The 16,111-nt window shown below is 34.9% G+C and overlaps 1 protein-coding gene and 2 long non-coding RNA genes across 4 annotated transcripts; 2 read left to right on the top strand and 1 right to left on the bottom strand.

Annotated features, from left to right (window-relative positions):
- Nucleotides 1-370: 370 nt before the first annotated feature.
- On the top strand, nt 371-2,682 carry LOC113105323 (uncharacterized). The gene is made up of 4 exons (XR_003292350.1): nt 371-588; nt 729-791; nt 1,813-1,882; nt 2,455-2,682. It is a non-coding gene; the product is annotated as an uncharacterized LOC113105323 (long non-coding RNA).
- Nucleotides 2,683-6,052: 3,370 nt separating this feature from the next.
- On the bottom strand, nt 6,053-8,693 carry LOC113105322 (uncharacterized). 2 transcript variants are annotated; one of them, XR_003292349.1, is made up of 3 exons: nt 8,653-8,693; nt 7,253-7,376; nt 6,053-7,037 (listed from the first exon to the last, which is right to left on the bottom strand). It is a non-coding gene; the product is annotated as an uncharacterized LOC113105322 (long non-coding RNA). The 2 variants fall into 2 exon arrangements; XR_003292348.1 differs by lacking the exon at nt 8,653-8,693 and adding an exon at nt 7,788-7,828 and having other exon boundaries at nt 6,054-7,037; nt 7,253-7,366.
- Nucleotides 8,694-10,087: 1,394 nt separating this feature from the next.
- On the top strand, nt 10,088-15,920 carry LOC113106453 (cytochrome b5-like). The gene is made up of 5 exons (XM_026268389.1): nt 10,088-10,456; nt 11,663-11,791; nt 13,828-13,854; nt 13,974-14,005; nt 14,102-15,920. Exons 1-5 carry the CDS (start codon nt 10,289-10,291, stop codon nt 14,190-14,192), a joined length of 447 nt encoding a protein of 148 aa, XP_026124174.1. The 5' UTR covers nt 10,088-10,288; the 3' UTR covers nt 14,193-15,920.
- The last annotated feature ends 191 nt before the right edge of the window (nt 15,921-16,111 follow it).

Genomic DNA, 16,111 nt, shown 5'->3' with positions numbered 1-16,111 from the left:
GGTCCGCCGTCCTTCTGCCAGGGAAAAGCATGCAAATATTTACTGGATTGAAGTGAAATCTGTTGTGTGTCGTGGGAAATGATGCAATGACTTAAAACACACAATTAGTGTTCACAATCTTTGTTTAAAAAAAAAAAAAAAGATATCTGATTCAAACTTAGAGATGAAAAACGGCGGGGTCCAAATGTCTGAAACCACATTAAAAATAAACACACTTAAAAAAAAAAATAAAAAAAAAAATAAAATAGATCAATCTTGAAGTTATAACAGTAAGTCTGCGGTTCTAAGTCAAGAAGCTGTGAGGAAGACTCAGCACATTTCCATGAGGGGCTGCAGAATGAAATAACACAAAACAAGATTTAAAATACACTGTAAAAAATTCCTGTAAATTTACATGGAAATTTAACAGCAAATTGCTGTTTCCATGTAATAACAGCATTTTGCTTTTTTTTACAATGCATTATGGGAAGACTTGTTCACTTCGGGTTGCGTGGTCGATCAACAACAATTTGACACTGTTATTTAACAGTACTATACCCTATTTTCATCCAATGAGCACAAGGCGCCAGTTTGGAATATCAGATTGAGGTAGGTTTGCAACGATTTATTATTTTATTATCTTTAAATGACCTATTAATTTAAAATATAACATCTTAAACTTCTAATAAAGCTTCTGTGATTTAAATCAGATGCCTCAATTAAATTATGTGTTTTAACTAACGTTATAGGCAAATAATTGGTCAACCGATCCCAGACTGCCATCATACAGCCATCTTTATTACACAACACAGGTAAGAATCCCTAATTTTCATCCAACCTGCATATTTTACCAAACTTTATCCACGTAATATGAATGGGAATGAACGAAATCAATCTTTTTTTCTTTTGTGTTATGTGCACATTTCAGTCCATGAGATAGAGACATAGACAATAATTTATCTGCCGGTATAACTTAATTTGCCGCTCCGCGCTTAATTTAATCGCCCTTTTAAGTAGCCTAGCCTACTTATAAAATAACAATATAAAGATCCAGTGCATCCAGTTAGTGAACGGTTAACATTTGCAGGCACACTCATAACATGTGTGTAGGATAAGTTAGTCAAGCATACACATGAATAATGAAGTTTGAGTTTTGAGTGTTTATGAAACGGGCACATGTACAATTTATTTATTTATTGTCAGTAAATGGTAGTGAGGAACATTTTAAATTCTTGTAATTACTAGGTCAACAAACCGCTGCTGGCTTGATCGCAAAAAATAATAGCAGCAACAGCGTCTTGCACTGCATCTGTTTCAGACATTTTAACGAAAATCTATGGCTTCGGTAGTTATTAACTAGATAATTCAGTATTTTTTTTTTTTTTCTTGTGTCATAATGTTAACGTGCGCATTCAGTCCATGAGAGACATCTAGAGACATAGACAAATCTGCCGCTCCGCGCTTATTTTAATCGCCCTGTTATCAACTTATAATTAAAATAGCAATATCCATTGAATCCAGTTAGTGAACAGGTAAGATTTGCATGCACATTCAAAACGCGTGTGGAGACTACTGCCAAGCATGCAAGTGACTTATGAAGTTTGAGTTTTACGAGTAAAACTCGAATTTAATTTCGAATTACGAGTGTTTATGAAACGGGCTTTTTTGTAAGTAAATGGTAAGTGAGGTATGAACAACATTTTAAATTCTTGTCTAATTAGCCACTGTAAAGGTGCCTTTTCAAACCGCTGCTGACTTTATTGCAGCTACTAATAGCAGCAAGTATCACGTTAAGATTAGTCAGTTGTCTTAAATTGTTATCTTTGACAATAGATGTCTGCCACTCCTGCTGACCTCGAAAAGATGGGGAACCTGCCTGTGAGTCCTCGTTTGATCCTGCTTGGTAAGTATATCATATTAGACATGTCTGCAATTTATTTTACAAAAAAAGTTTTACTATTATGAAAGGATTCACATTTAAGTGCTTCATTCTAGAGTTTACTGTCTTTGAATCATGTTTTATTACACTGTGCTGGTTTGAATTTGAGGACATTTTTATTAATCAAAGACAAGTTTGAGTCTTTACAAAAAAATCACTACACTTTATTGTATTGTACACTTTTTTTCCCTCTCGGAGGCTGGCTTAGCATTAAAGGAGAACTCCGGCGCAAAATCAAAAAAAAAAAAAAAAAAATCCCAGAGAACATTCGACTTGGTACCAATGTGTTACTACACCCGAGGTTCATCTTGCACCGGAGTTCTCCTTTAAGTTAAAAACAGATTAAAACAACCTTTCTTTTTCCTTTTTTTTATTTTTATAGAGATATTGTAGGTTTTGTTAAATTGTAAGACATGACATTGTGTGCATTTTTTCAGGTTATAAAATAATGTACTAATTTCTAACTACCTTTTCTACACCAAACTCTCCAGAGATCATAGAATAACCATTAATTTATCCATTCCTTTATGATCCAGGTGTTAATCCGGGCCAATGGATGAAACAATGGATGATCAGCCTCGAAGGCCGAATAATCTGCGAGGGTGTGCAGCCAACCTTTATCTCTGGACTTGCTGCATTGTTCTCTTCGTATTACATTTTTAATTTGCAGTACCAAGAGGAAGCAGCATCCACACTAGAATTCCTTCAAAGGTAACAAGTTTGGACTTATTTTATTTATTTCTAATTAATATGTTAGTATTAGTATGGTGACAATAGAATCCACAAGCCATCCTTACTTTCTTCTTTGAGCCGAACACAGTCGGAGTTATAAAGAGAAAATAATATTCTGGCTTCCCAGCTTTGCAATGGCATTGAATAGATCCCGAGTTTTTGAAGCTCCAAAAACCGCATCCATCCATCATAAAATCCATACGACTCCAGGGGGTTAATGAAGTGAAGCGATGGTTTTTTGTAAGAAAAATATCCATGTTTATAACTTTTATCAGCTATAATCACTGGCTGCCAGAAACAGCCGTACGCGAGTTCCAGATAGAGTCGAGTTCCGGCAGAAGAATGACCTTTGACCCGACATATGAAATCTTATATCAAAGTCCTATTCTTTCAAAACGTCTTAAGCCCTATTCGGACGGGACTAGCTTCACAGGGGGACGTTAGAGAAATTTATGCTTGACAGATGTACTTTGAGATTTGAATCCTGTCCGAATCTGCCATGTCTGTCTTTTTCTCACACGACCTCTGTAAAAATTCCAGAGCAAATGACCTACTGTTTTTCGTCAAACTCGAGGGTCCTCAGATTAATCTAATCCTGTCCAAATGCGAATGTCTGTGATTGCCAAAAAAGTTTTTTTTCCAAAACGCTTTTTCTTGTGTGTTTTAGTCAACGTGAACTACCATAAAATCTCTCGCCGGTATTCAAGTTTCTGCTTTTTGCGCACCGATAATGGATGTAGATGTGACGCATTCGTCAGTTCAAACCTAAGCTTTCGCTACGTCTTCGCCATACGTCCTACGTCATGCGTCAGGTCAGAGGTCACCCTTCCGCCAGAACTCAACTCAATTATGAACACGCATATGGTCATGCCATGATTATATTTTATGAATTTATAAAATAAAGATATCTTTCTTAAAAAAGGCATGGCTTTCCTTATTAGACATTTATTAACCCCACTGGATACATATCGATAACTTTTATGCTTTATTGATGCGTTTATTGGAGCTTCACAAACTTTACAAATCTGGGAAGGATGTTATGCATTATGGCTGGAAGAAGAAAGCCATATACACTTATGGTTTGAGGGTGAGTAAATTATGGGATAAATTATTGTTTGGGATTAACTATTCCTTTTAAATCATTGTTCACTGAAGATATTATCCTCTTATTTTTCAGACATTTTTGCATTTTGATGGGTGTATGCACTGAATAGTACTTGACTAGTATTTTTTTATTTGCCTATTTTAGTTTACAATAATTGAGCAGAATTTATCTGGTGTTGTATCAGAATAATAAAAAAAATACTAACTTGTCTTTATTCCTTTTTTGTAATCCATGACAAAAATAATGTGCAGGGTTATAATAGCATTTAGAATTGAAATTATTGGGGTTTCATTGTAAAAACTAATACTGTAAAAAAACAGTTAACTACTGGCAGCTGTGGTTGCCATTATCATACTGTAAAAATACGGTGTGTTACTGTTTTTGAAATTAACAGCTAAATACTGTTTTGACAACTACAGCATCTAGCTGTTAAATACCAGGCTGTAAAATTACAGTTTTATACTGTAGTTGTCAAAACGGTATTTAGCTGTTAATTTCAAAAACAGTAACACACTGTATTTTAACAGTATGATAATGGCAACCACAGCTGCCAGTATTTTACTGTTTTTTTACAGGATTATTTTTTACAGTGTATGCTAAAATTGTTTAAAATCAAGATGCAAGCTGAATACATATGTCTTATTAAATGTATTCCTTTACAAACTGTAAAAAACAACAACAACAAAAAAAAATTATGAACTCAATTAAAATTCAATTAAATTCAATTATCTTGAGCGAACTGGATACTACTTTTTTTTTTTTTTTTTTTTTAGCTGGAAAAGTCATGGAATTTAATGCATATCGTCAGCCCATAAAATATTTAGGAAAAAAATATTTATTTATAATTTGTGTTTATTGACAATATTCATAAATTGTTTTTTGAGTAAGCCATTAAAAAAAGTTTGTCATCATGCTGTCAATCTTCTGTCATTAAAGCTAAATAGGGACAAACCAAACATGGTTTTCAGTTCAGGTTTTCTCTGAAATTGTTATTCTGTTCAATTGTAATGTATATATATATATATATATATATATATATATATATATATATATATATACATATTTCCATAGCACTACACACACAGCCCTATTTAAATGCATTTACTGCCACCTTGTGGGCAGTTTTAATACTGTAGATAGATACACCTCGAGAAGCCATTTATTGTACAAACCTCATTGAATCTGTTCTCAGTTTATTACTGACAAGTCTTTTCAGTTCTACCAGCAAAAAAATGCTGCCACATCCCGCCAGTCAGAACATATTTTATATTTAATATGCATTTATAGTGAGCAAGAACTAGCCTGTGATTTAGGTTAGATTGCTTGTGCTTGGTTAGAACGTGATGTAATCCCCTTTGATAAGGTTTTATATCAATCTTTGTTCCAAGTCCCAAGCATATATAATTTGTTGTGAACATGCACACACTATAAACTATTGTTCAAATATTGTAAGGTGAGCAATGGTTGTTTGGCAAGACCACTTTACATACTGTATAGCAGAAGACAAAGTTAACTGGAAACATGTCAGTTTTGAACATATTAGAACATTCAATTTTTTACACCGATTTTAAGCAATTAATCAGCATCACAACTAGTCTTCCCAAAACCCTTTTTAAAATAAAGGCTCTTCTTTTGCCTCTTGAAGGAACCATGTGTGAATAAAGAACAATTAATGAAACCTTTTCATTTTACCAAATTTTCTATGGTGGGTTTGGGAAAAGTTTACACACACACACACACACACATATTCACACTAAGAAAAAAATATTTTAACTACTCACTAAAAGGTTATTTGGAAAACTCTGTGGTGCTTTTGTGGCACTTTAAGGAAGAAGAAAAAAACTATGGAAAGTTAGAGATGCACTGTATATTTTTAGAAAACCTAATATAAACCTTAAAATATAGTTCATATTTAGATCAATATGAGGGGAAACCATTTAATTCTATTAAGTGACACTTTAGAGTGAAACATTAATATACAGATGAAGTACATTTACTTGATTATACTGTACTTAAGTACACTTTTTAGTTTTTTTTTCTGTACTTTACTTGAGTATAATTTTTCTGTAAACTTAAGACTTTATCTTCACTGCATTTGAAGACAAATATCATCCTCTCTCCACTTCATTTCTATCTAGGTCCTTGAAGTAGAAAGTCGTTTCTATGTAGAAGCTTTGAAAGTCAGTGGGTGATTTTTTCTTCTCTGAAAATGTGACTTTCTTCTTTTCAGACAGTCTATCAGTTATCACTTTCTATAGGTTTTTACCTTCGATGCACTGATACTAAATTGCATTCAGTAGACATAATGGATTGTAAGTTGCTTCAAAGGCATACAAGTTTTGCAAGTATTACATAAAGGAAATGTACTTTTGGTAAATTGGCACTTTTAAAAGCAAGTACTTCTGTACTTTCACACACAAACACACACACAAAATATTTCTTTCCTACTATTGCTTGAAATGCAGTAATATTTGATGGACAGTATCTGTTTTTCCCTCAAGTAATCTTTGTGTGCGTTGTCTAACTATGTTAATGTATAAATATTATAATAGGGATCCCCATGGACTGTACAAAATGATCTAAATGAAAAGATAGTGTGAGGAGCAGGTTAACATCAGCTGCAAATCAATACTACAAGTCAAAGTACACTGAAGATTAATGAAAACAGTACTCTCTTTAGGAACAAGATGTACAGATGAATCATTCACAATAACAATAGCAACGCAAAACTTCACTCTTGACACATATGAGTGAGATATCCATCAAATCCATGTACTGAAGCCAGACCTTACAAGCGCTCACACTGTGAAGAGTCACTGCTCCCTTATCTCTCTGTGAGGGAGAAGGAAATGAAACACAAAAGAATGCACACTGGAGAAACGCCATTCACTGCCCTGTTCAGAAACAAATCAAACGAAGCGAAGGCACAATGCACAAATGCTGACAGTTCGGAGTGAGGAAATAAATAAGTGTAGGAGTTACTTTTGATGCACATGACAGTTACCAAGACAAACCTACTGTACACTGTTAATGTGTGAAACTCGATCTGATAAAAGCATAAACCAGTAGAAGTCAAAACAGAGCAAAATAATGTCCGCATCAAAACAACAAAACAGAAGGCGAGGGTCCCGTGCTGTGGTGGCTGGTAACTTGTGGAGCTATACTGTATATTTCAGGTTGGTCCAGTCTCATTCGAACTGCTTCCGGTTCCTAAAGACCTGAAGGTTTTTTCTCCAGTAACGCAAGGAATCGGATCTTCCCTTGAATGTGGGTCTCCATGAACTAAGTACAAAAAAATTAAAAATAAAAGGTGCTCAATGCAGCTTTTCACTTTTTCAGTGCAGTTTTTCATAAAAATATATATATATTTATTTCTAGACCAGTCACTCTTGGATTAACATTTTGCATGCAACTTCAGATTGGCCTCATCACACAACTGCAGATCAGGTCACCTGGTGCACAATTATAACAGTTAAGTGAGATTAATGACGACTTACATTTACACAATCTTTAGTTACCATTTTTACCTCGCCAACAAAAAATGGTTCCAAAGAAAGCCGCAGCGGACTCAACCTGTCATACACTGCATGTCTGAGCAGCACATTTCATTCCTGCATGAGTCTGTGAAATGAGTCATACACAAAAGAAAGTATAAATTGCATAGTTTACTCTTAACATTTTACACAAATGGTATATGTAGAGGTATGCCAGCCACTTAATAATTCAGTCACTTGTAACTCAAAACAGGATTGGAAACTTTTTTGAGGGCTGAGAAATTACAAAACTCAAAGACTGAACATATGTAAAAGTTTGAGCAGAGCACTGTTGTGACTCCAACAACCATCCAACGTTTGCACAGTTCAACCTACTTTGGCACAATTTGTTTGTTTAAGATTACTTTATTTCAATTGAAAGATAAAACATTATTTAACACACTATATCAACCATTTAGTTTATAAATATGAAGTTTGAAACCAAATCTTTAAAGGGTTAGTTCGCCCAAAAATGAAAATTATGTCATTAATAACTCACCCTTATGCTGTTCCAAACATGTAAGGCCTCCTTTTATCTTCGGAACACAGTTTAAGATATTTAACATTTAGTCCGAGAGCTCTCAGTCCCTCCATTGAAGCTGTGTGTACGGTATACTGTCCATGTCCAGAAAGGTAAGAAAAACATCATCAAAGTAGTCCATGTGACATCAGAGGGTCCGTTGGAATTTTTTGAAGCATCGAAAATACATTTTGGTCCAAAAATGGCAAAAACGACGACTTTATTCAGCATTGTCTTCTCTTCCGTGTCTGTTGTGAGAGAGAGTTCAAATCAAAGCAGTCTGGACATCCGGTTCGTGAACGAATCATTCAGTTCACCAAATCGAACTGAATCGTTTTAAACGGTTCGCATCTCTAATACGCATTAATCCACAAATGACTTAAGCTGTTCACTTTTTTAATGTGGCTGACACTCCCTCTGAGTTCAAACAAACCAATATCCCGGATTAATGCATGTACTCAAACAGTCAGTCAGTGTTCAGTCAGTGTACTGTTTGAGTGCATGCATTACTCTGGGATATTGGTTTGTTTGAACTCAGAGGGAGTGTCAGCCACATTAAAAAAAAGTGAACATCTTAAGTCATTTGTGGATTAATGCGTATTAGAGATGCGAACCGTTTAAAACGATTCAGTTCGATTTGGTGAACTGAATGATTCGTTCGCGAACCGGATATCCAGACTGCTTTGATTTGCACTCTTTCTCACAACAGACACAAAAGAGAAGACAATGCTGAATAAAGTCGTCGTTTTTGCCATTTTTGGACCAAAATGTATTTTCGATGCTTCAAAAAATTCCAACGGACCCTCTGATGTCACATGGACTACTTTGATGATGTTTTTCTTACCTTTCTGGACATGGACAGTATACCGTACACACAGCTTCAATGGAGGGACTGAGAGCTCTCGGACTAAATGTTAAATATCTTAAACTGTGTTCCGAAGATAAAAGGAGGTCTTACATGTTTGGAACAGCATAAGGGTGAGTTATTAATGACATAATTTTCATTTTTGGGCGAACTAACCCTTTAACAGTTGAAATAATTTAAATTAAACCTCATAATAATAATAATGCTCAGATTTTTACAAATTCAAACAACTGAAATAGAAATTTTTTTAATTTTATATATAGAGTATATATTCGATTTCACATATTTTCTCATTGTTTTCTCCCGTTATTAATATAATATTAGAATCTGCAGATTTCAGTTTGTAAAAATGGGAAAGTGCACAGGCTCTACATGGGCTTATTATTGACACATTTTACAGACGAGACCAAATATGAGTCCTCTGTTTTCCCTAAACTGATATCAGTAGAGCACACATGGCACTCACAACTAGCTGATTAGATATGCAAATGAGGGAGAGTTGCTCTCTGCCTAGCCTGGACTGACAAACTGCAAAAGTGATTAGCAAACTCATTCAGGGAAGGGTTTGTTAGTTCTGGTTTCAGGACAGAGACAGAATAAACAGAGCAAATGAATGCCTCCTCACAACACAACTGCAGTTTCTAAACACCCAATGTTTGCCTTTGACATAGTCCTAGTAAATTCAGAGCAACGACTAGAAAAGAGCAGTGGTGTGAATTTATTTTGTCTGAGAATACAAACCTGAAATCTTAAAAAAAATCTCTCTCTTGAATATGTTAATTATAGCTTGGGTGCCAGCCCGTATGACGAAGTCAGGCTATGTTAATTATTGAGACTTGAATATTTGCATTCAAATACATTGTCAAGATAAACATAAAATATTTTACTTAAAATGTTACTTTACAAGTAGGCTACTTTACAAGTTTTTTTTTTTTTTTTTTTTTTTTTACAGATCATTATGACTTTATGACATCTTTAACTGCAAAACAGATATACATATATGTTTTAATCAAGGGTTTATATGTATTTACCATCAGTGGTGGTGTCCTAACACCTTTCATAATCAGGATATTGAATATTTAGACGTGCATTGTCTTTCATTTTATTATTTTTCAAAGCTACTTACTTTGCCTTAACCTTTTCTACCTTTCTGGATAGATTATTAGATTGTTGACGTGGTAGACAATTTAAATAGACACTTAAACGCAATTTATGATAAAAAATAAAATAAAAACATCAATCCAATCACAAAATAATATACACACGCAAACAAAGGGGTATTAAAGGCTTTTGGATTGTGTAACGTGAGACCAGTGTACGTGTAACATGCGTGTGACGTTTGGCGGTCTCGTGATGATCTGCTCTTGATTCTGATTGGCTGTTCCTGGAAACGTGTGCGGAGCCGAGCGCCGATTGGCTGGTTCGGTTCGAGTGAGCGGATTGGGTCGTTTCTCGTGACTGGTGGTGAAATGGTGTACCGGCTGGACGAGAACTAACCTGGGCAGGTTAAACGTCAGGTGTATTAAAAACAGCTTCAGGCTAAAATATTACTGGTAAAACCCAAGCGCTGCTTTCCACTGAAACCCAGCGGAGTAGCGACAGAATCCACGTAAATATGGGGGAAGCAACCGAGAGCTCGGTGAAGAGAGAGAACCAGGACGCGAAGGATGAAGATACAGTGAAATATTACACTCGCGAGGAGGTGCAGAACCATAACATGAGCAATGACACATGGCTCATCATCCACGATAAAGTTTACGATATCACACGTTTCATGGAGGAGGTAAGAGGGTTTGAGTTTCATCCTGTCCTCCTCCACATCACACCTGACACAACTGATAAGCCACACAGCACTAACTTAGTTAACTCTCTACTACGGAAATATTTCGTATCAAAACATGGGACACAGGATCGTTAGCTGCTCTGCTAGCCTGGTCATGTTACAACCAACGATTGCAGTTGCGTTTCCTCCACGTGGCGAAAGTTTCATTGCCCTTCAAATCCTGACTCATGTTATTAGGTTCATGCAATCTAACGTTACAGTTATTTGTTTTTTAGTATTTTTTTTTAATAACGTAATTACGGTGTTGTTGCAGCACGCGTGTAATCTTATTTATATTGCTACATATACAGATTATTTATTTGGCATATTGTCTGTATAGGCGTTTATTATACAAACTAAAAGGGCTTGTGCAATATATTAAGCGTACGATAATTATATAAATCATATCAAGTAATTATGATGAAATAATCATTTCTAAAAGCCAGATGATTTTATCCTTAATATGTTTTACTATGTAAATTAGCGCCCTTTAATTTGGATCAAGTGTCACTGGGGGAGTAACATTTAGTCAGTGTTAGTCTGCTCGAAGCTGATTGGTCAGATTTTAGCCGTGGAGCGTAAGCTGCTTTGGTTATGAACACCGAAAGGTTTTACACAGAAATCTTGAGGTTAGTTGCCGAAGTGTCAAGCTTTCTCACCATTGTGTAACATAAGTGAGATTAGAGTTTAAATGTTGTGCAACATATGTCTTAAGTGTCAGTTTTTTTAAATTGAGATTTATACTGTAGATCATCTGAAAGCTGAATAGATGTGCTTTCATTTGATGATATTGCTGGGATTGGACAATATTTGGCCGAGATACAACTATTAGAAAATCTGGAATCTGAGGGTGCAAAAAAAAAAAAAAAAAAATTATAGTTGTTCAAATTAAGTTCTTAGCAATGCATATTACTAATCATAAATTTAGTTTTGATATATTTGCAGAAAATATCTTCATGGAACATGAATCTTTAATGTCCTAATCATTTTTGGCATATAAGAAAAATCAATTATTTTGACCCATACAGTGGTTTTTTGGCTATTGCTACAAATATGACCCAGCGACTTAAGACTGGTTTTGTGCCCCAGGGTTACCTAATTCATCAGATGTATCATTGATTGGTGTGACTCCGAAGGATATAAAACTCATTTTCTGGTCTCTGACAGCATCCAGGAGGTGAAGAAGTTCTGCTGGAGCAAGCAGGTGCAGATGCTACAGAGAGCTTCGAGGATGTGGGTCACTCCACAGATGCCAGAGAGATGCTCCAGCAGTATTACATCGGTGAACTTCATATGGTAGTGTTGACTGTTTTCTTATAAATTTATTAGTTTAACGATTAGCCAAGAAAGTTTTAAGAAAATTATCTAACTTGTACACAGCAATTAGGGCTGTGCAAAAAATCAAATGCGATTTTCATGCACATCTCATCAGTAAAGACGCTCATTTAATTAGAAGTATTATCTCCAGCACGTGTGTTCATATCAGGGTTGCCAGGTTTCCACAACAAATCCTTCCCTATTGCTTCTCAAAACTAGTCCAAAACTAATCGCGATTCAAGGAGGTTCCCAGATAAAAAAAAAAATTGCTTCCCGGGGTTAAAATATACGTTTTATTTTTTGGTATGGTTGTCTTGGTTAAATTTCGAATTTTAGGGGCTAAATATCACGTTATTGGTATTGGGGTTGCTTCGAACTGCGGACATGGAAAACAACCGCAGACTTGGCAACAGTGGTTCAGGTGGAGCGGCAGTTACTACACAGAGCCGTAGTCTACCGACAACTAACACAAAATCGCTTTCAAAATCGACAAAGAATCTGCTGCAATTTTAAAATCGATTTTGTGTAGATTGTCAGTGAATTACGGCTCTGTGTAGTAAATGCCAACCAGTGTTGCCAAGTTTGTGGTGGTTGTTTTTCATGTCCGTGGGTTTTGAGAAGCAACTGGGCAGGATTTGTTGTGAAAACCTGGCAACCATGATCTGAACACACGTGCCGGAGATATACTTCTAATTACAGGAGCGTCTTTACTGAAGAGATGTGCATGAAAATCGCATTTGATTTTTTGCACAGCCCTAACAGCTTTTTTTGTCCAAAAAACAACAACATTGCTACGTGTATTGCATTAAGCTAAAGGGGTGGTCACACTGCATTTTTTGTTCCATTGACTTCCATTCATACGCATGCAAATGCGTCAGACTGGAAATGCAAGCTCATACGAAAAAATTTGGATTTCGTTGTGTTCCAAAGTTCAAGTTTTGTGAACTCTGACCTGCAAATGCGCATCATGTGAAGACGTGGGACCAGTAGAAGATTGATACGTCACTGCGTGACCTCTCTGTTCAGAAATTAAAAAAAATGAAAAGGAAGTGCTAATTTTAGCTGTAGCGCAGCGTCCTATTTTATATAATACATATTTAAAAGATTATAATAATCAAAAAAACTGCATGGTTCGCACGTATCAATGATAACAGGAACAGATGGTACATTTGAATGAGGACACTTTTTATCATTTTTTATTTCTTAGTGTGTGTGTATATATATATAATGTGTATATGTATATGTGTAGAGAGACAGATAGAGAGTAAAATATAAGACTCTTTCAATGCCGTCGCAAAAGACACCGTACAAGCACATATCGAACCATGCTGTGATAACTGAGGGAAACCATTATATACTAATCCCGCCCATATTCGCAGCGGCATCCGAAAAAATTTTGCACGTTCAAAGTCTAGTGTGACCGCCCCTTAACTGGGACTTGTCCTAGCACGTGCGTATCACTGCTGTTTTGTTGATTCTGATTGTTTCCATTGTCCTCATTTGTAAGTCACTTTGAATAAAAATGCCTGCTTTATGACTAAATGTAAGTGTAATCATCTAGTCTAGCACTGCAACTAACAATTCTTTTTATAATGGATTATGTCTTTGATTAATCTGATTTAAAAATCCAAATTCTGTTCTAATTCTAACAGTGTGCAAATTGAAGTTTGTGATATTTAACATTGGAAATACTTTATTACTATATACTGTATTTATTACTATAATACTATATTAGATAAGGATACAAGCTTATCGAATGCAAGTTATTTGCTGAGGAAAACATGCCTTAAACATATTAAAAGATTATGAGTATGTCGAAGCTTAATATGAAGCTTTCTCCTGTTTAGGATTACTTGGATCATGTGTTTTACAGTAGTTCAGTGTGCTTGTTTTTAGATATGTATTGTTAATAAACTGTGAATGTACAATCTTATTGATTATTCGTCTCTTATCTAGTGTTTTCAAGTATGTAAAAAAAGTGGTGAACTTTAATAATACCTATTTTTCTGTTGCAGGATGATCGAAATAAAGTGTCAAAAAAGGTAAACCGAAACAAAAAGTTCTCCTGATCTTTGTGACTGATGCATGCACATGTTGCTTGTCATGTAAAAGTTGTTCTGGTTTGTTAACATTTGCTCGCTTCATCACATTTCTGTTGTAGGAAGTTTACATCACAACTTCCAAAGACTCCAGGTAGGAGTTCAGACTATGTTCTGCATTAACAATGCTGCTCATGTTTGGTTTGTATGTGTTTTTTTTTTTTTAAACGATTGTTTGTGTTTTGCTCAGGTCTTGGAGCTCCTGGTTAATTCCCGGCTTGGCTGCTGTGCTCGTGGGCTTCATGTACCGTTACTACATGTTGGAGCACAGATCCTCCTGAACTCCTGCAAACTTTGTCACTGCTCTATGTTTCTCTTGTCTGGAGGCCTTGACTTGTTTGAGTGAGTGAGTCAGCAAGATCACTCTCTAAACTCGTGCCCATCTTCTCTTCTTTAGTTTCCACTCGACTGGCAATTTGGAGAAGCTCCAAAGCCCATAGGCTATTCTTTTTGCCAAAATTCGCAGTTCTGTTTAACCTGCAGGACTTAACCTGCAGCATTATCTTGGACACACTTTCTATTATCAGATTGGCATGTTTTTTTTAAATGTTCTTGGAAATGACTTCAACTCCTTTAAATGAATCTAGAGTGTATTTGGAAAGATCAGGTCCTTCAGGGATAGTCCAGCTTTTGATGATGGATTTTAATTCACTGAACATTTTGACAAATCACATGTCCACAGCCTTGACATAGCTGCTTATTTATGTTTGTCAGTGAATTGCTTTGGGGTTATTACCTAAGGATTTTTACCAAATGATTCAAGAAAGATGCATCTCCAAGAGAAGAGAATAGCAAGAGTCGACTCGTTCTATTAAAAAGAAATTTCTATTTTAAATATAACATGTTTATAGGGATAGTTTTCTGTCGTTCTGTCAAATTTAGTCAAACTTGAATGACTTTCTTCTGTGAAAAACACAAAGTTGCTTTTAAGAATGTTTGTAACCAGGAGCAAGTTTGACTTCCATTGTATGAAAAAAAGAAAAAAGAAACAAAAATTGTTCCACTGAAGAGAGTCATTTGAACAGACATGAGGGTGATAAATGATGGCAGAATTTCCATTTTCGGGTGAACTATCACTTTAGGGAGAACTCAGAAATATTATAATTGTTTCAAATGTTGTCATCTATTTTGCATGAATGTCATTCAACGTCAGACAGCATGCAATTGCTGAAATTTGTCACAGAGTTACAGTCATACAGTGCTTTAATATTATAGGTACGCTTTTTCTTACAATGAAGATTTCTATAGTGTGGTGCCGTTATTCAGCCTTTTTGTAATAATGCATTTGAGAGATGGTTAAAAGTTTTTTTTTTTTTTTTTTTTCTGAAAACATTGTTGGTGAGAACATTAGTTTTGGGAAGTGTTTGATACTTGAATAGCTTGTAGATCACCTGTTCATATATTCATTATGCATATGCTTCTATAATGAACTCTTCTTAGCATTTAGCAAGATTAGCACTTGCATGTTGTTTATGCCAGCTCTGCTTGCTGTTGCTTAAAGGGCACGTCGTGAAAAATCATCATATGCAAGTGTTGCCTTTTAAATTCAAAAGCTTAAGGAAAACCAAAATGTTTGTTTGCTTCTTTTGTGTACTTGTTAAGTCTTGCATTTATTTTCCAAACAATATTGCATTTAAATCAGGTCGTTTTTAATGAAACACACTGAGTGAGTCATTATTATGCAGTTATATAGTCATGTTTTTTTTAATAAACCGTATTATCGGAAGATATTTCAAGTTCTATCTGATATTTATATTTTAATGATGGAGGGAAAGCAACTCAGTCCTGAACTGAGAACAAGTTATTGTTAGGATCTAGATCCCCGTCTGCTCTTTTAGCTCAACAACAGGAAAAATCACGGTTCATGATGATAAATGTATTTGTATAAACAAATATAAATGTATTTATATGTCGGATTAAGATTATCTGTGTTATGTCATCATGAATACGACTGACTTGCTGAATCTGTGTGTTTGTTAAAGGTTTTAATAAATGTTTAAAAATGCAAATATTTTTGATATGTAATCATTCTTTTTTTGTGTGTGTGTATATATATATATATATATATATATATGTATGTATGTATATATATATATATATATATATATATGTATATATATATATATATATATATATATATATATATATATGTATGTATATTAACTAATAACGAAATTATTAAGTTTTATTTTATTTAAAA

This window comes from Carassius auratus, chromosome 7, assembly GCF_003368295.1.
Source record: "Carassius auratus strain Wakin chromosome 7, ASM336829v1, whole genome shotgun sequence".
Classification (NCBI taxonomy): Eukaryota; Metazoa; Chordata; class Actinopteri; order Cypriniformes; family Cyprinidae; genus Carassius; species Carassius auratus.
Note: the sequence above shows the minus strand (reverse complement) of the source record. Positions and strands in the feature narration are given on the sequence as shown.

Excerpts from the sequence above, each read along its gene's own strand:
- LOC113106453 (XM_026268389.1), top strand. The coding sequence starts at position 10,289 with ATGGGGGAAGCAACCGAGAGCTCGGTGAAGAGAGAGAACCAGGACGCG. Across the intron at positions 11,792-13,827 it reads ACATCGGTGAACTTCATATG|GATGATCGAAATAAAGTGTC; the intron begins GTAGTGTTGACT and ends TTTCTGTTGCAG. Across the intron at positions 13,855-13,973 it reads GAAATAAAGTGTCAAAAAAG|GAAGTTTACATCACAACTTC; the intron begins GTAAACCGAAAC and ends TTTCTGTTGTAG.